Below are 22,834 nucleotides of genomic sequence, written 5' to 3'. Positions count from 1 at the left end.
TAGTTTCAACGCTTAATTAGGTTGTAGGCTAATAAGCAATGTGTTGATTAAAATCCTTCACCTGTTAAATTGTTATTTTTAGGCATAAAGTATCTCAAACAAAATGTTTCACCTAATTAACTGACTCATGAGCTATCTCATTGCTTCAGTTCATTTCGGACCTAATTCTAAAAGGCCAGTATTTTATTTTAAAAGAATAGGTGGTTGAAATGCTTCATTTCTGCCATTTCACAAGCCAGCCCTGGTACAGTCATTGATGTCTGCTATCTTATTTTCTTTTTTTAATCTTTGAGGGTGTCTTTCAATACTTCTCACAGAGGGATGAGGGTGCATTAAAAACAAAGAGGAAAAAAAAACCTGCAGTAGAACAAACCCACAAACTACCTTCTTTATCTAATATACGATCTCAGCTAATAGTCTGATAAACTTGCATCCATTTAGGCTGTTTATCTTAAGCCAGGAAACTAACACTCAGCACCGTGTGTTGTTTAAATGGAATGTATGACAAATCAATGTAGGGCTCACTGCTGACAATATTTTCCAATGATGCTGAAGTAGCGGATGTTTTCACCCAAAATATGGAATACAATGTCCTCAGATCCAAGGACAATGATATGCTCTAACTGAAGATGTGCCAGATTATAAATTCTGTTCTCCTTTACACCAGTTTGCATGAAACAGGATGTTCTGGATAACCTATGATTTCATTAATTCTTTAATTCAGCTAAGCTAATAACTTATTAAAAAACTAATAACAAAACCAAATTATTAGAACATAAAACTACTTTTTATCAGTAGTATAAGTTATTTGAAAGGCAAAACTGTCATCACTTAATGATTTTTTTCATTATACTTGCAAATAAAACTTTAAAACGTATACACAGTTAAATAAATGCATATGGGTAGCTCTCGCACACATTCAGTGTAGTTTCAGAACATACTCAGCTATTATTATTGCACATATAGTGAGAGTACAAACAAAAAAACAGATTTCCATCCTTTACACACATGCTAATTGAAGACCACCTTCTATAAATTTCTAAGAGCAACACCAGGTGTTTTCAGATTACTGTGAGGCATAAATCTAAGTTCTTTTCTCAGAAGTTAAATTTTTATGGAAAAACAACAGTTTTCATTCCTTAATCTAAAAAATTCTTGAAAAATTCTAAGAAAGTCAGCTGAATAATCACTCATAGCCTCATCTGTTTAACAAAGCACACCAATCTATAGCTAAGGACTATGTTATGTTGCAGACTCTTAAATGTACACAAACAGTTTCAGCCCCAAAATAAGTATCAGAAAAATCTGTAAAAGTGCTTACTTTGACTGGAGGAGAACTGTTGTGTTGTGCCTCCTTTAGTTGTTCATTTTCTTCAGGTAGGGTTGGCATGGTGGACAGAATGGAGCACGTTGATCTGCAGTGTGGACTAGCACGACCATACACTGCTGAGAATGAGACTGTTTCAAGTTAGCCTGAAGGTATAAGTGCTGCAAGGCCTTGTGATCCACTAGATGTGTTAGATGCCAAAAATACATATCAAATTCATTTTAAAAACTACGTTCTAACACAGAGATCACTTTACAATAACAAACAGTATTAAGGTTTAAAATTAAAACTATGATCTTGTGTTTTATTAAACTAAAGGTTTCAAGGTCAAGTATAATTTTATAAATGCATTCAACCTCCCTTTCTTGTTGCTATTCCCACTCCTCTTTATGTCACAGATTTTATTTATTATTTTTTTTCCTACTGTGACTGTGTTGGCTGTAATTAAACTACCTCACTATAGATCTTCCAAGAAGAAAACAATATCCTGGATATCTGTAACATTCCTTTTAGTAACCAAGAAAGTCCTAATGCTACAGAATATGATCTCAGATTGCAAAGAAAGGAAGATCTTTAGAAGGAGAATTGATCAGTCAAACCACAACACTCTTTCTTTGGGCATGTGCTGAGGCACTTCACAGGCCTAGGTGAGTTGAGCAAATACCATAAACACTTGCTATATGTCTGCTGAAGACAACAACAACGTGCAAGACATTTTCAAAGCAAAATAGTAGTTATGCTTGAATGGGAAAAAACAAATCACTGCCTACTAGATGAGAAAATTATTGTTTTTAGTATCAACTTGAGCTACTGCCTTGACATTGTAATCAGAGAAATGATAGGTACTAATCCTTACAGCTACAGTGGAAGTATTACAAGACTTACTCTGACACCTACCGGACAATTAAGGAACAGTTCTCACAAATAAATCATTTGACTCCTTGATGGTGCCTACAGACAACAGATTAGATGATTAACAGAGACGATGTGATACGTAATGACTGACTAGACAACTAAACCATATTTCCTTGACAGTTAATTTGCAGCTGTGTATAGTACTGTGTTACACACTCAAACTCTAATGTAGCAACAACTTAAAGAGTGGGCCAAGAAGATGAATGTACACATCAAGTGTTGTGTACATCAAGTACCGGTTCTATGACCAAAAAACATTGTCTTCTCCCAAACCTGATTTCAGGTTCCTAATTTCATCGTTATTCTTTTACTACTCTGGAGATTATGATGGAGTAAAAAAATCATGATGGCGAGATGAGTTCATATGAGTTCAAAGTATTTGACAACACAACATCAATTTTCTAGTTTTCCTTTCCATCTCAGAGAAGGGAATATTACTAAAGAACATACTGGTTTATTGAGGCTGGCAATTAAAATTGACAAAATACTCTTAAGAAAAAAAAAATCAACAAGAGAGAAATACCAAAGCAGCCTCAGTACTTACAAATTCCTCACCTTACCTTTCACAGAACTAGGAAAACCTACAAAATGTGTGAAAACTAGTCCACAGAAGCAGTTAGGACCTATGCTTTTATTATGCTACTACTCTATTACTAGAAGAATAATCAGACACAAGGCCATTCATATGAAATTTAATGCATAATTAATATACTGAAAAGAGCTATAAAAGCAACAACTATCTGTGCACAAGCATTTCTGTGCTTTCAAAAAAAAAAAAAAAAAAAAAAAAAAAGAACAAAAGAACAAAACACCACCACAATTATTCCACTGGTGTTCATTGGTAAAGACTAGAAAGATGCAACATAAATTATGTAGTTGTAAAGTCCAATAGAAATACAATTTCTTTTCCCTCCTCTCTCTCCAGTGAACGTTTCTACTTCCTAAGCAGGACATGCTAATCACTGTAAGAAAATTGTGTTTCAATTTTATGTAGATAATTTGAACCCGCTACAAGTGAATTTCTATTGTACTGCAGTAAGAGAAAGTTCACCTTTCTATCAAGATTTTATCCACCTCTAACTGCATATAAAAGTAGATAAAGTTTTCCATGAAAGAAGGTATATTTTTCCTTAATAAACATTTTTGAATCATCCTTAAAGTCCTAAATATGATGGAATACAGACCTTCATGATAACATATTTAATAAACCCACAGAGATTAAGCAGACAGTTAAACTGCTGTGATTCAGCAGTGAAGTATTTTTGTTTCAAGCAACAGTCACTGACTACGAAGGTGAGACAGAGGCAAGGTAATGAAAAAAGATGAAATGGACTAGCTCTTCATTCCTGTAAAAAATCCCTGGCATCTGTAGCAACTTCTGAGTTTGCAACACCTGAAATCCAACACACATACACACATACACACAAAAAAGTAAAAAAATAACAAGGAGAGATGAATTGTTTATCTAACCCCTGTTAGTGTTTGCTTTATGAATTTATGAGAATGTTGAGCTTAAAAAAAATCAGGAGTATTTCAAGTCATGGTGAAAAGTGTACTGGCAGAGTCTCATGCTGAGCTGCATAGGCTATTGTGTCAAACTGTTTGATTGTCCTAGCTGAGCTCCCAGTACATGCTGAACTTTAAAGAAAAATAATGTAAGTAATCTAAAAAAGAAAGAGCTGTTAAGCACAGCAAATTTCAGTTCATTTTTTAGATTTAAAAGCAAATATCTATGTGAACAGGCTAAACTGAAAATAGAAAGAGAAAAATCCTGAGCCGTATTGTCTTAGAGATGCAGCATTCAAAGTACAGCCAAAGGAGAACAGAGGGCAAGATGATGATGAATATATATCACCTTAAAATTCCTGAGATTTGGAGTAGACTGAGTTCAGTCCACATTTGACATGATAAGAACCTTACTTAGACTTCTTTACAAAGCTATCTTAAACACAGGAAAAATCTCCACGTCTTTGAACTGCCGATTAGAAAGAATATGTGTTCTTCTGACCTTCTTTCTTTTCCCTAATACCTCTCCAGAAGGAAAAAACAAACAAAAAAAATCCCAAGCACAGTTCTGAGAAGTGTACAAATAAAGCATACATCTGTTGATTCATAGTCTGAGGCTTCTTGAAATAAACATGGTATCTGCATTCCTTGATGTTACTCCTGCAGACCACTGGTTAACCAAAGCAAGGGCTAATGCTTTTGTTATTTCAACAAAATACATAAGCATATAGTTTAATGTATAAACTATGTGAATTCTAATTATTTTTCAGTCCAAAAGCTTATTTTTAACTTGCACAACATTAATAAAAACAGTAGGCCAAATCCTTTGTAAATGTTACTACTCTTAAACAGCACAAAACATCGCATCTTGTAAATGCAACTGGATATAAGAAATGAAGCAGTCTTCCTGCCAAGAGTTTTGCCATTTTCTGCACCAACTACTGCCTTCTGATAGTAGTAGGAAGGGAAAAGGTTTAGAAATGTTGGAAACATAAGACATTATTGAAGCAAATTGCTTCCTTCACTGCTGAAGAGACCTTATGCCTATTTTATCAGATAATGAAAATTAGTAAATGTCAGTGAGCATCAAAACGTAGAGAAACAGTTCATCAGAACACTTGAACAAGAACTAGAGAAGCTTATCTGCAACTCACAGATATAAGGAAAGAAATGTCCTTGGAAAATTTATTTCCTGGAAAGTGTACAGCCTTGCAACCTGCAGAAATTCAGTATTTATCTAAAAAACAGCTTAAAAACTTACTGAATCCTGAGCAGTACATAGAGTAACTACCCTGATACTAAGCACGGTTCTTTGCCAGTCTTGGGAATCACACTGTTATTAGCTTTGCAAACTTCATATCCTTTTCTCAAACATAAATGTTCTTCAGTCAAAAAAGAAAATCATACATTAATCTATGCAATAAAAACCATACAGAATTATTCCCCCTCAAGATATTAAAAGAATAGGTAACAAAATACATCTACACCTTTAAAATGGTCCAGGTGAAGGATATGTCACTAAGACAATTGCAAGATTCTCTCATTTCTTGTATTAAGTAAGTACTGAATAAGCTCTGTCTGGCCTAGATCTGTCTTCTAAAAGTCTGTCATGAGATTATTGTATTATATTATATCAGAGTAAATGATTCCCAAAACAACTCCAGTAATTGCAAAAGCTTTAAAATTATCTTTAAAAATTCAAAATTAGATACTTGTAGACATTCTTAACTCACATATCACAAGAAGAGCAGATGTGGGCGAACCTCTAGAATGTTAGTCTGCATGAGCCTTTTGCACCTATAAAATGAGTTAAAACAAACAAACAAACAAAATACTTATGCTTTTCATTACACAGTGTAAAGAAGAAAAGAAAAGTAAAAAAAAAAAAAAATACAGGATGGAGTGCTTTTTAACGTTTGTCTGTAACTGTAAACTTACTGCTTAAAATAGTCAGGAAAAAAATGATCCCAAGCTCAAATTTGTTGTCAGATATAGATCAGTGAATGCAGAGAACTTACTTTTACCACTGTGTAGGCTTGGAGTACAATCTCCAGGAAATGGTGATCCGGGAGCTCTCTTCCATAAAAGGGAAAAGTATTTAGAGGCCCTTGGCTTTCAGTGTGTTCCCTCTGCAACTCATTTTACCACAGTAGATAAAACTAAGTACGATCATTTAACTTACCCTTTCTGAGTCACAGCTGAGTACAGTGTTAGCAAAAGCTTAAAGGTGCATTACTCCATCTCCACTGATAGCTTAGCAACTGACCTCAAATTCTCTGAAAGAAACAATTAAGAAAGCATTATATTAATATATTTTGACCTCATACTGCCTCTGTTCAAGTCAAGGAACTCTCATTTGTCAACAATGGAAGTTACGTACTCATGAACGCAGCTGAGCTGCACAACTGTGCGATGCTTTTTGCAATGTTTTTCTTTGTTGTCCTGTACAATAGTTATAAAACATTACCATATTAGAAAGGTTTCTTTTTGCATTCCTTTTGTACAGCTGAAAAGCATATGGAATTTATAGAGTATTTTCAATTATGTTTTGCAATTTTGAATTTCATAAAGAAATGCTAAACTTTTTATATTCAAACCAAATGTGAGCAAACTAGCGTATTTTTCATATGTTTGTGCCATAACCTTCTCAAGTACAAAGCATTTAACACACACAAACAGTTCAGTGGTGTAAATAAACAATGTCAACATGTGAAAAACAAAAACAACAATATAAAAACACATTCAGGATGTCTTAATAGAATTTCTTTAACTTTTTGCATTGGTGCTTCAGAATTTTTGTACAACTTAAACCACAACTGAAGTTGACCCGCTTACATTCTTAAGTTCTGCTCACATTATTATCCATACAATTACGCAGGGTAAAACCTGGAAGACAGAGAAAACGCTTCTATTTAAAGATACAGAACATGACCTCTGGGGCATGCAAAGGGTATGCAACTGCTACGTGAAAGCTTCTGTTTTCATTTTGAGAAATATGGAGATTAATTCCCAAATAACTTAATACTACTAGACAATTAGAACAGCTTCAGGTTGCAAACTAAGAGCAAAAGGATAAATATGAATAACAATGCCTCAATAATGGCCTTATAAAGTTCAACGAGGTCAAGGGCAAGGTCCTGCATGGAGGCTGAGGCAAATCCAATCATTTAAAGAAGCATGACCAGTGGGTCAAGGGAGGTGATTATCTCCCTCTACTCTGCCCTTGTGAGACCCCACCTGAAGTTCTGTGTTCAGCACGGGTGCTCCAGGACAAGAAGGACATGGACCTGTTGGACTGTATCCAGAAGATGGCCATGAGAAGAGTCAGAGGTCTGGAGCACCTCTCCTGCGAAGACAGGCTGAGAGAGCTAAGGTTGTGCAGCCTGGAGAATTGAAGGCTTCAGGAGGTCAGGAAGACCTCACTGCAGCTTTACCATGACTAAAGGGGGCTAAAAGAAAGCTGGAAAGAGACTCTGTCAGAGGCTGTAGCAACAGGACCAGGGGTAATATCTTTAAACCAAAAGAGGGCAGATTTAGATAAGGTATTATAGGATGCTCCATCCCTGAAAATATTCAAGGCCAAGTTGAACAAAGCTTTGAGCAATCTGGTCTAGTGGGTGCTGTCGCTGCTTGTGAACTAGATGGTCTTGAATGTCTCTTCCGACACAAACTATCTCATGATTCTATGAAGGAAACCAGTATAAGAGTAAGAAGAATGTAGCAAATATCTATCCCTTGCCTACTCAGATTCCAGCAAACTTTTGTCTGTCAAACTCAATGGGTACCAATCTTTCTCAAGAACAGAAACCTCCACATAAGACTTGCTTTATGAAGAGGCACTACAAGAAAAAATCTTCTTCTGCTTCCCATTTTCCTTATACATCTACAGATAAAACTTGATAGTTTTAGCCATTTGCTTGAATGGAAGAAATGACAATCTACATTAGAGGAGAATAAAATGTTCTTTTGATGCATGTTCCCACTAATCTGACTGGGAGCACCCAGAAGAATATCTCTAACTATGTCTGGTTATGGCTTAAATTTCTGCTAAGAATAAAAATAAAAAAAATTGATGGAGAGGTAATTATCGTACACTATAAATAAAACTGACTCCTACAACAATGTATTTGGTTTCATCGTGTGCCTTGAACTTTAAATAAGCAGTATCAAGAAACTTGGTAACTCCAACAGAGTAACATACAATGTTTCCTGGGAATTCTGTACTTTAAACTCCATTTTGATCTCAGCTTCAGCCTTTTCTCTTATTCCTTAAAAGAAAAATCTGCATGATTTCACACACAGGCAATTATTTTTAACATAATTAAATGCAAAGTTAAGACTTACTAGATGGGAAAACAGCCTTATTTTGGCTGTGAAATACTATCAGTCATCTTTGTTTTCGCAGTGATTATTTTTGTTTTATTAGCAGTCAATCTTTAGATTTACTCCTCTTGCAAGTACTTTTCTTCAAAAAGTGGAAGAAATGAAAACAAAATGATACCATATGCTCAATCTTCTGAAAAAATAGCAGTGAAAGCCACCTATATATTTCACAGACTCTGAAAGGATTATGCACAAATCCCCATTTATGTAGAAAGATGTCCAGCAGTGAAGCAAGTAGAGGTTTAAGATTTTAATCATGGTAGGTCCTTTACCTCACTGCTTACTTCAGAAATTCGTTCAAAGTCATATAAGAAACTTTAGCTACTTGTGAATAACAGTGTGCGCATATGCCCAGTGTCAGATTAGGTCACAGAATGGTCTTAAGTGCCTACTTGTATTATCCTGAAGTTTTGAAATATGTCTCCTGCATTTTAAATTTCCACTAATCACTTCTAACGGTATTTGCTTTTTATCATTTCAGCAATTCATTCCATTCTTTTGTGTAAAAGGAAAAAAAAAAAATCAACATAAAAAATATCACTCTACCATTCAGAGATGCTTGCTTCCATGAGTTCAATTTTAACTTCCAAACATAACTTTTACCTCATCTAACTTTCAACTGACCTTATTTTTTTTCTTCTCCGTAATCATCAGTGGACTTTCAGCTAGAATGACGAGAACAAGACAGCAAGAAGCACATCCCAGGTCTCTAAGAAGCCAGCTGGGCTGAACTTTGAGGTACTTTAACATCAAGGGCTGTTGTCAGAGAAATGCCTCCTATTTTATTACACTGGTCCATAACACTAGAAGTGGATCTCGATAGCATGGCAGAAGAGATTGAGACTTCCCACCACTATCCTGCTACATTTCGTTGCCATGAGACAGATGGAAGCAGAGGGGCAGTCTGACAAAATGGCATCTGGTATGGAAGTGCGGATGAAGCGAAGATATGCCTTTGAATTCCTTCATGCAGGAAAAAATGGCACCCCTTGACATTCATTGACATCTGCTGAACGTTTGAGACCAAACAATGGCTGTGAGAACAGTGATGCATTTCAGCAGGGGTGACAGCAAGAGTGGGTCACCTCTGCTCATGCAGAGTGCAGCAGGTAGGCTTGTGTTTACCAGTGGAGAAAATGCATAGCTAAGAGTAGTGACTAGGTTAAAAAAAATAGCACTTCATAACTGAGAATTAATCAAATAGCGCTACTGTGTTCTTTGTATATGTCCTAGTTTCTGTGGAAATAAATAGGGGGCATTACTTTCAGGGTGACTTACATGTATTTTGTGAACAAAATGGCACATGTGATATTAACTCACACTTAATGAATTCAGCTAGCATTAGCAAATGTGATTATCAGAAGATCGTCAGATCACAAGGCAGACTTGGCGTGTTTCTTAACTTGCAGACTATTTTTGATAGCCTTGAAGGAAATGCAGTTTACAAGAAGATTGTGAATATGGAGTGGGTAGATATTTGGCATGGAGAATCAAGACTTCTAAACATAACAAACAGCATGTAAGAAAATATGAAGAAGAGTGGGAGAATCATGCATTAAGTGCCATTCAAGAGGATAGTTCAAAAAGAATGCAAAGCTAGGAAATGTCTGGAGGAAAAACCTATGATCGTATGATTAAGACAGCAACTTTTAAAAAAAGGAAATCCAAAAGAGATGAAAGCTAAATGTGAATAAAAAGATGTTGCTCTTTTCCTCCTAGATAACTTACTATCTGCAAAAACATGCTAGTTTGTTTAGGAAGAAGCATCAGCCTTTGTCTTGTGGTCCTGAAAAAAGCTTTCTGATGCAAGAACCGTACATTGACAAGTCCCCAACAGAATTGCTCATGACAATTTCAGTAACATCCTTGGATAATAAAACAGACAAACATATTTTCACCTAAATGAGCATCATTTAGTCAGTAACAGTCATTTGGGTTTCTTTTCCTTCTATTCTTTCTTATAGATTTGGAGAAACCTAGAAACATCTCCAACGTCTGGACTGCATGTATTATAAATCACATTCTACTTACACATTTATTTTCATCAGTGATGTAGGTTGAGTTGGGAACTTGAGCTGAGATTCTCTGACTGGCATTTGACAACATTAATGTAAAAAGAGAAGGGGAGGCAAGTTCAGGAAAGAATAAATTTCATGTCCTTTGCTGCCTTTCCTCATCCCCTCCCTCTCCCCCCATCCCCCTCGCCCCCCTACTCCCCTTTCCATTTTAAAAGTTATTACATGAAGTAATATTTTCAAATTCAATTTTTACATATACGTGTTTTACAAACTATTCCAGGGCAGCTGGATATCTACTTTATATAATTTGGAAAAAGTTACTACCAAAGGCTTAATTCAGAAACAAAAGAAAGCTGGAGGTAATTAGGGCAGAACAGTATTGCCTAGTGACCCAGGATTCTTATTGCTAGCAAGCAAAACATTTTCCAAATGAAGAAATTGAAAATTCTTTCTTCCCGTAATTAAAAAGGGTAATCCCAGACAGCATACTTTATTGAACAAAACAACAATAAATAGATTTATTCGGAATCCTAAAATGCACTTGCAATCTTTTGTTTTTGAGCAAGATGAATACACTAAGCTCTCCATCTTGCATAGATAAATGGTAAAGCAGCAAAATAAGTTTTTAATTCTCATTTTATGCTTCCTGCATAAAATTCACAGAGATTCACAGTGGCTTACTTCAGTGATATGCACAGATGTCTGCAATTGCAAAAATCAGCATACCCAAAAGACTGTGTCCCACTTTCTTGCTTATGGGAAAAAGAATTATGAGTTCAGTTCTGCTGAGTTTTTAAAACATTGCTTTACACAAGGAAAGGAATAACTGCAGTATTATCTTACTCAAATAATTTGCCATTTTGCAGACTGAGTGTTGAGTATTACTTGATCACTCTTATATGTTACTGAATTATTGTCATACTGGAGGAATAATTCCCAGAATCAATGAATTCAAATTGGAAGTTCACCTGGACAAACTTTCTTCTTGAAGCAGCATAGACAATGAAGCAACTAAGTTGCTTTGCATTTTGCCCATTTGGATCTTAAGAATTTCTAAGGATAAAATGCAGGATTTCTGAGATTTGAACTAGCGTTTACTTATCTCCACAGTATTTCCTCTCTCTCCTTATATATACAGGCGGAATTTCATTGTACTTTATTGCCATTTTTATTTAATTTTTTAATTCAATTTTTATTGCCACTTCTGTAAAATTTGTGAGTCCTTCTTCTCAGTTACATCTTGTTTCATATTGCAAGACTGCTACTAGACTCCCCTAAGTAGCCTCATCTTCAGGCTAAGCAATAACAGTTGGTTCCTGAAGACTCTCCTCACAGAATGTGTACCTTCTATTTCAATGGCCCTTCCTTGATTTATGCAATGTGTTTACATAATGCAATATGATTTATGTTTATCAATATCCTTGGGGGCTCAAAGCCAGATGAGTTAAAACAAATTGGGTGAGAATGTATTCCTGCTTTTCCTCCATGTCTAACAGTCAAAAAAGACCCTCAATTAGCTTCACTTTTAATGCCAGATAGAGTATTAACTATAACTAGTTAACAACTATTATTTGAATCCCATGTTTCAGTCACTTTTTCCACACATCCAGCAGTATGCTCATCTTTGAGTGTCTCAAATTGGAGACAGGAATACTGTAAGTCATCAAATAATGTCATTTTGATATAAGTAGAACAGTCTTATCCATAGATTACACACTGACTCTGTGAGCCTAGCTGTCTGTGAAGAAACAGAATAACCAATAAATCTACCCTTTCTGTCCTGCTAACAAATGATCGCAAAATCTGAACAGACAATAACATCGAAATTTTCTAATGCAAGCTTTTAGGTGCTCTGTAAGGAAGAACAACAGTTTGAAAACTAGCAGTTATTATAACTTCTTGTATCAATACTTAGGTTCAGAAACAGGCCATAGTAAACAAAAAAAAACAATCAAGCAAAAAGCAAACAAAAAAAAAAATCACTGCTAGTTAGACAATGGATGATTGATTTTAACGTTATCCAAAGAGGAAAACAAATCAGTGCAAAACTGCAGCCGAAAGCCCCGTCCTTATTCAAAGGACCTACACACTTGCAATACAAGATTTTGCAAACATACTTTGTAGAAGGTTTCTGTCTATAGTTCTCAACATCCACTGTTTTCTGTGGCTTATGTCATTGCTACTGAAAGCGTGATTCTAGGAATATATTAAAAACAAACTGAAAAGTACCTTCCAGATGTAGTTATACTGCAACATTTTCTCTCTATGAAGTTCTTAAATTTCTTACAAATTAATCATTTACTTTGATTTTCAAGAAGTGTAATGTGAAGAGGACTGTTCAACCTACGTACTACATGAAGTCAGAATTTCATTGTTTAGAAGCAGCTATTTTTTCATATTGTGATTTAAAAACAAGGCCCCACTAAATCTAGAGAGTGAAAGGCCATCCTCCTACTGCTGAATTTAGCTAAGAAACTCACTCTGCATTTTACTGGCTAAGTTAGAAATGGATTGACTGTCTCTCCAGTGAGATACTTATTCCTGTCTATTCCAACAGATATTCCTCAAGGTGTGCTCCGTCTTCAGAAAACTGTGTTAAATTGTCACAATTATGAAGTTAGAAGTAATGCCAATAAATAGTATTTGATTTAATCATTTAAGTGCTGCATATGTATTCCTTCAAACATGAGATATGGTCATTGAGACTGAGGTAAACAAATTACATGAACTTTACATATTCAGAGATACTGTGCTAATACAGAAACTGTTCCATTAGAAATGCTCATGGTACACCTGTTCTCATGTCTTATAAACTCAAGTACTAATTTGCATTCTTCATGATAATATTTCATGCTGCATCCACAGCACTATTGTAAACCTTATCTATAAATAAAATTTGGTAGCTTTGTGAAATGAATTCTTCTTCAAGAAGCTCACATTACAACTTTCTGTTATTTGGAACATACACTGATTCAGGTCAGGAATCTGAACAAACTCCCAGTGCAGAAATGTCTTTGAAGTAAGAAGACAGAGGCCTGATGAGTATTAACTTTAAACAGAGAGATGCAGCATTATGACAACTAACTACACAGGTACTTCAAATGACTACTGAAAAGAAGAAGGGATCTGTCTACTGTCCCTGCTTTGAAAATATCCTGGAAGGAGACCTCACTACCTCTCAGGTAGTACTTGCAGGGCTTTCTCAACTCAACTCAACTCTGGTCTTATTTTTGGCTCCTGCTCTTAAACACCACATTAATCTCCCTGGTTCAGGCAAGGTGCACTTCTCAGTGGGCGCAGATTATCAGCCACAGCAAAAATTACAGAAGAAATCATTTACCCTTGCTTCATCATTATTTGGCATGCAAATGAGCTTCAGAGAAAAAACAAAAACAAACAAACCAAAAAAAACATATCACCTAAACTCTATTTTTATGTGGGGAAAAGAGGAGCAAGCATGCTGCTTATCAGTTCAGAAAGAACATGGATTTCCTGACTTGCTGTAAGGATAGTGAGAAAAATAAGAGCAAACAACTGTTTACAAGAGAGGAAAGCAAACTCTCATTTCCTGTCTTTTCAATGCTCTTCTTTTAGTTTTCATCAGAATCCAAAATGAATGAAGATAGATTGTTGGTAATATACAAACAATAGATTACAAACCTGACTTTCCTTTGCATTTATAATATAAAGTCCTTATCTATAGAATCCCAGGATCAGGTTAACACTGTAATGCAAAACAAAAAACCCAACACATTCAAGGCTTTATTTTGCAGGTGTCCTCAGGAAGAAAGAACTCTCATAGACTGTCCACTCCATTAGCATCTCAAACCTTCTATACTGCTTAACTCTCAGGATACTAACTCTAAGAATGCAAAGAAGCTTTTGACCTCCTACTGCTGGTTTACTCATTTTGAGCAAACAAAAGTGCATTAAACATGGGCTACAGAGAAATAAGTGTTTTCAGATGTTTAATCATAAAGTCATACTCCTGAAACCAGATGTAAACAAATGAATTATATAATTCTTCTAACGTTTAAATCCATCTCTGCAGGTCTGACTGGTCTTTCATATGAAAGAAAATGAGGTCTATTTTTGTTATTAAGTTCTAGAGCCAGGAGCTTTATAATTTGCACTGATTTGGAAAAAAAAATTAATTGGCTTGTTTATGCTAGAAAGTATGGTCAGCAAAATACAACTTTTTGTTTTCCTTAGAAAGTTACTGAATATAAAAGTATTAAGTCTTTAATAACAAGATGGTTTGCTAACCTAACCTTATTCTTACTGTTTTCTAAGATTGTTCTCCAAAAACAAATGCAGGAAAGCTAATAATAAAGATCAAAGCTATCAGAACAAGAAAGGAATTTTTATGGATTGACTGGCATGCACTGTACCAAAAAGATGTATTTTATGGGTAATTAGACAGTTTAGAACAAAGCTTTGAGACAAACAACAGTTCTGCTCTTCTGGAATAGCATAAACCAAATGCAGCAAATTGTTAACGTCCAATTTGTCAAAATCTTTCTCTGATAAAATTATTCAGTCAACACCATTCCTTCACTGATTACATCCAGGAGCTGATCCAAAAACAACTTTACACATAATCTCATCAACATCTAAATAAACCCCACACATTTATTACATTTTTATCAGTGTTGGGCACAAAAAGTCGTTTCTGAAGAGGTGAACTTAAATCAGAGAATTACTTCTGCAGGAAGAGCTACAGAATTTTGGGCTAACATTTTTAAGACTTTGGCTTCAGAACATAAAATGAAAAACGGGGGAGGTGAGGAATAGATAAAAGAAGCAGAATTATTTATGGAAGAGTCTTTAAAAGAGAAACAGGGCATAACCTTTGCCAAGATTTGCCACTGAAATATAACATCTCCCTCCAGTTGTTCTCTGTTTCTCATCCACACTGTGCTCTCTACAGAAACAACACATGGATAAGGCATATGCTTACCTCTCAGCCATCCCAGTTTGCTGGGATGAAACAGCAGTTTAGTTCAAGCTCTTAGTGACTGGGATTGTATGACATCTCCCATTCCATTGTAGCTTTTAGAAGTGTGATAAGTTCTGGCAGAGGCTCAAGGTGATCATGCTGGGGAGCAGCAATGCTCACATTTTGACATTGAGCTAAATCTAACAGAATCTTCTTTCCTAGTGCTTTATCAGATATGCTAAAATTCAATACCAGGACAAGAGGGAAAGTTCTCCTACAGGTTAAGGAAGGCAATAAAGGGTAGAAGCTATGAGTCTGTCTTTCTGCTGCAAAGATTACACTCCCACAGGGACTGTCACGTTCAGTATTGTCATGACTTTTACTGTCTTACAAAGAAAATTCTATCTGACCGCAGTACTATTTAATAGAAAATAGAGGCAAGAACCATCCTTCTCTTCCCAGAGGATCAAGAAACAGACTGATAAGAAAGTTTACACACCCCTCACACTCTTTACACAAAGGATTTTTAACATGAAGGGGCTGAAAAGTCATGAAGGATCTGGTAAAGAGGGCATGTAGAAAAACAGGTGAAGGAAGGTAAGATGATATAATCAGACCTAAAGCCAGCCAGAGTTATGAGATATGAGCAACTAAATGATAAAATGGCAGATAAAAAAGACTGCTTAAAAGTGTAAATTAATGCATATTGGAAAAATAGCCTTAAATATACTTAGCTAAATCAGAACTCAACATTATGTTTTACCAGTCAAGAAAAAGATCTGAGTCATTTTGGATACTTCACTGAGAATAGCATTCAGCAGCAGCCAAAAATGCAAAAAATGTTAAGAATTAGTAGGAAAGAATTGAGAACAAAATTGAGTATAAGCATTCTATGCCCAAATCTTTAGCAGTTCTAGTCACATCTCAAAAATAATGCAACAAAAATTCAAAGGGTACATAGAATCAAGAATGGTCAGAGCTCTTCAGCTTGAAAAGGAAACATTTCTGGGTAGAAACAGGAGTGAAATTTAAAAGAAATCACAAGAGTTAGTTTTATAGCCTCTGGCCCAGGAAGCTCTAACTTGTGGATAGTTAAAAAAATATTTAGTTCCTGTGTTGGATTAGGCAAATAATTTCTGTGACCTTGACATACGGTTCTAAAGTTTGCTGGTAGAAGTGGGTTAAATTTTTAAATGAAAACAATATTGAGAGAGTGAACAAAGTGAACAACAGAAGGCAATTGTCTTTATGTCCATTATGAGTTCTTAGCATTGGTGAAGGAATGGATGGATACTAATGCAGAAAGAAGAAAAAAAGTCTCTCTTGCATTACATGTACACGCTAAAAGTACTGCCAAGACTAAAATCCTGTTGCCATAGGATAGTATTTTGCTGGATTCCAAAGTAACCTTGAAGAAATAAACATATCTCAGAAGAATGCCTGGTGTCTCCCTGCTTTGTCATACTTTATGTTCTTAAATACAAAAAAAACTTCAAATGTTTTTAGGAAGCTATCTGGGTGGCAGGTCACTGAATGTATTCTCAGTTTTATTAGTAAAAACAAGGTTAACCATATCAGAAATACTGAGCTTTTCAGGGGAAAAGACAATTCCAGCACTTTTCAAATTAAGCAGGGTCTTAAATATACATACATGTGTACACACAGTAAACTGTGTTCTTACTTTTACACTCAGATAAAGGAAACTCTATTTAATAGAGTATATAAGTGAGAATCAGTAGACTCTTCTCATCCTTCTCTTCCCTGAGGATCAAGAAACAGACTAGTAAGGAAGTTTGCACACCCCTCACACGCTTTACACAAAGTATATACACAGTTCTCTTTCTTCCTTATTTGCCAGGGTTTGTTTGTCTATTCTTCACTTTGACACTACCTTACCTATCAGATACATTCACTTGCACAGTGCTGCTTACACTTCTGCTCCCAGTGCCTCACATCTGGCTGAGTAAGAAAAAAACACAAAAATAATCTCAAATCATCTGTACAAGATAGGGGAATATTTTAAGATTTTCTTACAGCTCCCATTGTTTTTCTCTCAAAGAATCCATACAAGCACAAATGAATAAATCAACATTTTTGAGACAAAGGCTAGACGTAGCTCTTCCCTTTAACTATTTGCTTGCCAGTATAAATTAGGTCTCAGTAGAAAGTGAAGTATAAAATTAAAATAAATTTAAATATATGGTTGGTCTGAGATATGATGGAGGTCTTTCCTTCCCAGAATATTCAAACTTCGGAAAAAAAGAGTAACTGTCACATGATTTTACAACTCTTACAGTAAGTAGTATTTTTTGTAAGCCAATTCTATAAGAGAAATTCAACAATTTGATTGCTTTTCCAATGAAGAGATAATGCATGCTACAGCTTTTCATGCACTATTTCTGTATTCCACATCATAGACTAATTGTACACAGACAACTAAGAATCTACGCCCAAGATCAGAGCAGCCAAACTGTATTTAGTTTCTGACTATCAAACTTGGTAAGCAGCCTACTTTTTTCCCCACCACTTTAAAGCACAAAGCTTCCTCTCATAGCAGAAATGCTTTGAAGAGACAGACTGCACATTTTGCTTATCCCTTCAAGGTTTTCTTTGTGCTGTTTTACTGCAACACTAAGATAAATAACATGGCCTTAAACTTAGGGCTCACACCTTGCCCTCCTATAGTAAAGTCTGCAAGACAGACTAAGTAATCACCAAGACAGACTAAGTAATCACATCAAATCTTGGGAGTGCAGACAACCAAAGAAACATGAAAATAAGCAGGGAACTGTTCTCTTCTTTAAATACCTGCTATGCTTATTTCATGTTCACCTTCACCGAAAAGATAGTTACAGCAAGCACCAGTCTTTGTGAATTATCCCTTAGCAACAGCACAAGATTCATACATTATGGGACTTAGAGTAATTCATTTCTAAAACATGAAAAAAATCAAAATCCTTACCCACTGACATCCCAAGAGCTACTCAGGACTTGGCCAATATGAACATTTTGGAAAAAAAATATGAAAAATGACATCTTTTGGTTACAAACTATTAAGAAGCTGCAATTCTGTCTCCTCTTTAGCCAAATAATTTTAAAGGAAATATCACATTTTCCTAGAAATTTGTATAGTTAGCTAGACTTTTCCCATAAACTTCATTCTGTCATCCAGTATTGTCATTGCTATCCTGCATCCTTCTCCAGATGCATATCAAAATGCATACTGGAAGCTGCAACTGAAACAGCTCATGGAACCAAGTAACCAAGCTTTGATTAGAGAAAGTAACCAAACAAAATTTTGAAATCTTGGTGACTGAAGTTCTGCAGTTCATCTTGGAAGAAGAAAGAAAAAATAGTAACTAACAAATGTCATTTAAAATGTCCTGAAGAATTGGTTTGGGCAGGAATACACTCTTCCAATTCATTGACTTCATTTGAGGTGGGTTAAACACAGATTGACTTATATCTCTATGGCAAGCAAACTATGAATTTCTAGGTAGTGAGAATCTGTCCCACAAAAGAGCAGCAAGCCTAACATAATACTAATAAATGATCTAGGATCAGGCTTGTTGACCTTTTTTGCACATTAATTCTCAAAATAGAAATTGCAAATGAATGTCTAAGGAAAGAAAATGGCCACATCACTGATTAATTTAAAATTATTTGCATCCATTATAGAATTTTGACATGTTTCTTTTTTCTGGCAGTCAAGAGGAATTCCTTTTTTTTCTTAATTAAAGAACAACTTGTTTTAATTTTGTAATAATTGATTAAAGTAATAGAAAAGTTTATAATAGGAAAATATAAGTAAATTTAATCTGCCATGCACAATTGTTTCCATGGTCACATATAGAGGCGTGCCTTTTCCTATTTAAAGTATTTAATTCTAACTCTTGTCTTTGGCACAAGCATTAATTGTTGTGAAATGCTTTTAATCATCTTTATCACATATGTATTTCAAGTTCAATGTTTCTGTGATTCAAACATTATATTTCATGTACATTCTTTTGTTTAAAATCATTGAATCCGAGAACCGTATTTAAACAATACCCTCAACTATCTAGTACAAATTAGGAACAAAATATAACTTGTTCATTATGTCATTATGATGGCAATTTCTTCAAGAAAAAAGAAGAGGTTATTAACTTCTAAAATCTTAGTTCTCTTTACTAGTCTTCTCTTATCCACATCCCAGGCTCAAATCATTAGGAAGCCATCTTCCCAACAGTTTTGGCTCACATGTTGAAAGAAATGAGAAAGATGGAACAACTAAAATGACTAGATTTTAAATAAGCAATTCAGGATAATAGGCTTCCTTAAACTCTGCCTATCTTTGCTTTATTTGTTCTACTTCATATGTAATTGACTACTAGTCAAGCAATGCTTGACAAGCCAGCTCAACATGATATAACATTTTCATCTATGAAAAAAAAATTAATCTAAAATTAAATGAATACTAATTACACTCTTTGATCTGTGAAAATAATATTGTGTCAAATTGTGCTGAATGTGTTTCTAAGCCACATAAAATTTTTTTTCCAACAGAAAATTTTTATTGTCAATGTTTCTTAGTTAGAACAATGTTTATTTTAATTTCCATGGTGCTTAATGGCAAACCAGTAAATTCATTTTCTAAGCATTCTTTCCAAGTGTTTTCTTTTTTTAACCCTCTTGCAGAGAAAACTATTTTTCATTTTTTTAAGAAGAGGATAAAGTTAAAAACTAAACATGCCATTTTTGTGTTTTAGCTAAGGAAATACTATCATTTTTTTCTCCAAACTTCTCATTAGTCAGTTAACTCAAGAATGATTTCCAGAGGAAACAACAACAGGATCTAGAGAATAAACAAACAGGGGAACTACAACACTTTCCGTAACAATTCATTTGCCAGCCTTGGGGAATGCTACCATGTTTTATTTTTATGACACATGTAAATAAAAAAAGCACTTAAATTCTAAATGCATGTAAGCATGCTTGTGAACTAAGTTGAAGGAAAAAGCAAATTTTATGTAAACACACAATTTTAGTTGCAACTAGTACCTTAATTGAACAATATACTGCAGAGCCACAAACATGTTAGTGCTTTTAGTATTAAAAGTTACATTTTCTTCATTTTTGCAGCAAGATAGAGCAATGGCATTTCAGTTACCTCATTTATCAGGTTCATACTTGGTTTTCATTTGTAACAATACCAAGCCAAAATCAGGCATCAGTAAGCTACATACCTTATCTAGCTAAATAAAGGCATGTAGAATTGATTTGTTCCATTGACTTCCATGAAGCTGCAAAGCTGATATGTGAATATTTCTTAGGGAGGTTTATATATTGAAGACATACTAAGGGTGCTTTACACTGGTGTGGGATATTACGCAATCTTTGTATTAGAAACCTCATCAATTTAAATAATTATTTCATAGCAGAAATGCAACAGAAAATATTAGAACTGTGTGTTTAAGAAGGCTTAGGATGCAATAATTCAGCTATAAACTGTTCAAGAGATCTGATTATTCATTGTATATGTTCTTGTATATCCTTCACTATATTTGCAAATGTTTTGGCAATCTCAAAGCATTCAAAATACTAGCAACATAACTATGGTAGTAAAAGTTTATTTGGAAATGATTAAGAATTGATTCACCACTGCAAAGGAGAAATGATGACTCCACAAAGCAGCTAAGTGAAATTGGCCATCATATCTTACTTAGTCACCAGTACAATTTATCAAACATGGCTAATGCATTATGCAGCTTCAGTACAGATTCTAATCATTAAGATGTTAAATTAATTATGTTAATTAATAGTACCTGCCCAGTCTTCTGCACTTCTGAAGTAAATCTGTTTAAGATAATCAAATGTTAGTGTACTTTTAGTTAGCATGAATGCATGGTCCCATACTGAATTTTACAAAGTAACTTTCATCCCTGAACATTCATCTGTAAGGAGCGCTGAATTCAGGGGGAATTATGTTTCATGGTTACAAACTAAAACGTAGTTTTTATTGCTCATTAGGCAAATCCAGCAATGTTTTTTGTTTTCTAGTTCATAACTTAAGTTTCTGATTTGAACAGAAAATTATGAATATTTTCACAGACACTAAGCTAACATCTGCCTCTGTGAAAGAGTGAACAAAGACCAGAACTGCTGTTACATGTTTTCTTGGTGTTCCATGCGTGGTAATCTGTAACCAATACTGTTTTCCTCTTTAATTAATAACTTATTTAAAATTGTTTTATGGAGCAGCACTCACTTTAAAAACTCCGAATGCACAACATATTATTTAACCAAAAAATTGCTGTGGAACACTTTTAAAAAGTATCAGAATAACAAGTAGCTGTCATGCATCTCTTACATACACCAGAGTCCAATTGACTTCACTGAATGCAACCCCAAATGAAAAATTACAGCAACTGTTTCAATAAATAATGTGACTGGAAAAATAGATATTACTTATAAGTAGATTTTAAGTTCAGGAATAGTCATGATCAACAGAGTGCCCTGTAGCACAGCTGAAGAAGGACACTAAAAAATCAACAAGACAACGATTGGAAAGCTGTAAGACAGAACTTCCTGTTTAAAACAGAAACAAGTTTAGGTATTATCTAGATGAAAGGTTTTGCTTGCTTCTTTCTAAGCAAAACAAACTACTCTTCCCAAACAGATGATAAAGCAAAGAAAGAAAACAGGATGTTACCACAGGTTAATTTATTTCAATTAATCACAGAATAACTTATCAGTCACTAATAGAAATAAAGTATGTAAACTCTTCACTTTAGAAGGAATAAGATCTTACTTGGTCATTTTTTATTTAAGTTTACTTCAACATAATGGGCCATAGACAGTAAGCTGAATGAAGCCAGAATGGAAGGACTTTTTGCTGTTTTCATCTTTTGAGCTTTTTGGTTTTTTGTTTGTTTTTTAAACAGGATCACTATCTCCCTTTTGTTTTGTGAGCATCTGTTTACTGCTGCTGGTTTACGTGATTTTATTTAAAACCCGTGAAAGCAGGAGGAAAAAAAGAATGACATACACATTATCTAACTGACAGAAATACTATTTACACACTGAGTAGTCTTCAGGGAAAGAGATCAGTAGTTTGAGCGTGTCGTAAACCTATGACAGGGAATTTAGAAGGGCATATAAGGGAGCAGATGCAAGGGAGCAGTATCTATGATATAGAATTCCAGGAGTTTCTTCAGCCTCGGAGCTTGCATGCTGACCTTAAATATGAACAAAGTAAAGGGTCGTCATCAGTGGAGAAATTACTTCAGATGCATGGAAATTTTCAGGGAACAGATTCTTGACCCACAGCTGCCTTTTCCAAATGGCCAGAAAGCAGATGAGGGCTGCTCTCTCTGGATAATACTTTATTCTTCCTGGCTGAGCTTCAAAATATCTGTTGCATAAGGAAAGTCTAATTAAAACGGCTGCCTCTACCCAGACAACTGACATTTATTTGCCATGGGAAGAACCTTTCCACTAACAACATTCCCATGAGCCTGACTGAAGAACAGAGCAAGTAGCCTATAGGCTGTTCCCAATGACTGCAGAAACCTAAGCTCTTTTCCCTATAGGCCCTGCAGCCTTGATGGAAAAATACGCAGAATAGGTGTCTGTTCTACAACCTAACTGTGTTGTGCACTGCTTTAGGAAGAAGACTGAAATATGAACTGCCACCAACTATTAGAAGTGGGTGTGAAAATCATAGGAGAGTCATCAGCACAGCCTTTCATGACCTGTACTTCATTT

At 35.0% G+C, this 22,834-nt stretch overlaps 1 protein-coding gene across 23 annotated transcripts in view; it reads right to left on the bottom strand.

Annotated features, from left to right (window-relative positions):
• The window catches only part of IRAG1 (inositol 1,4,5-triphosphate receptor associated 1), a 99,288-nt gene that overhangs the window by 36,815 nt on the left and 39,639 nt on the right, over positions 1-22,834 (bottom strand). For 9 of the 23 annotated variants that reach the window (XR_016466680.1, XR_016466682.1, XR_016466681.1 and 6 more), the window contains exons 2-5: positions 5,931-6,024; positions 5,482-5,545; positions 2,225-2,278; positions 1,322-1,446 (exon numbers count right to left, since the gene is read on the bottom strand). Coding sequence is in view for 20 of the 23 variants with exons in the window: in XM_090140425.1 (XP_089996551.1) it covers positions 1,322-1,390 (69 nt within the window). In the remaining 3 variants the exon portion in view is untranslated. Of the gene's footprint in view, positions 1-1,321; positions 1,459-2,224; positions 2,279-5,481; positions 5,546-5,686; positions 5,742-5,766; positions 5,911-5,930; positions 6,025-6,128; positions 6,150-15,109; positions 15,130-16,984; positions 17,133-22,834 lie in introns of those variants that run through there. The other 14 variants (XM_090140428.1, XM_090140429.1, XM_090140430.1 and 11 more) reach the window with 14 other exon arrangements.

The sequence above is a fragment of the Phasianus colchicus genome, chromosome 5 (assembly GCF_987193195.1).
Source record: "Phasianus colchicus chromosome 5, bPhaCol1.hap1.1, whole genome shotgun sequence".
NCBI classification, from domain to species: Eukaryota; Metazoa; Chordata; class Aves; order Galliformes; family Phasianidae; genus Phasianus; species Phasianus colchicus.
Note: the sequence above shows the minus strand (reverse complement) of the source record. Positions and strands in the feature narration are given on the sequence as shown.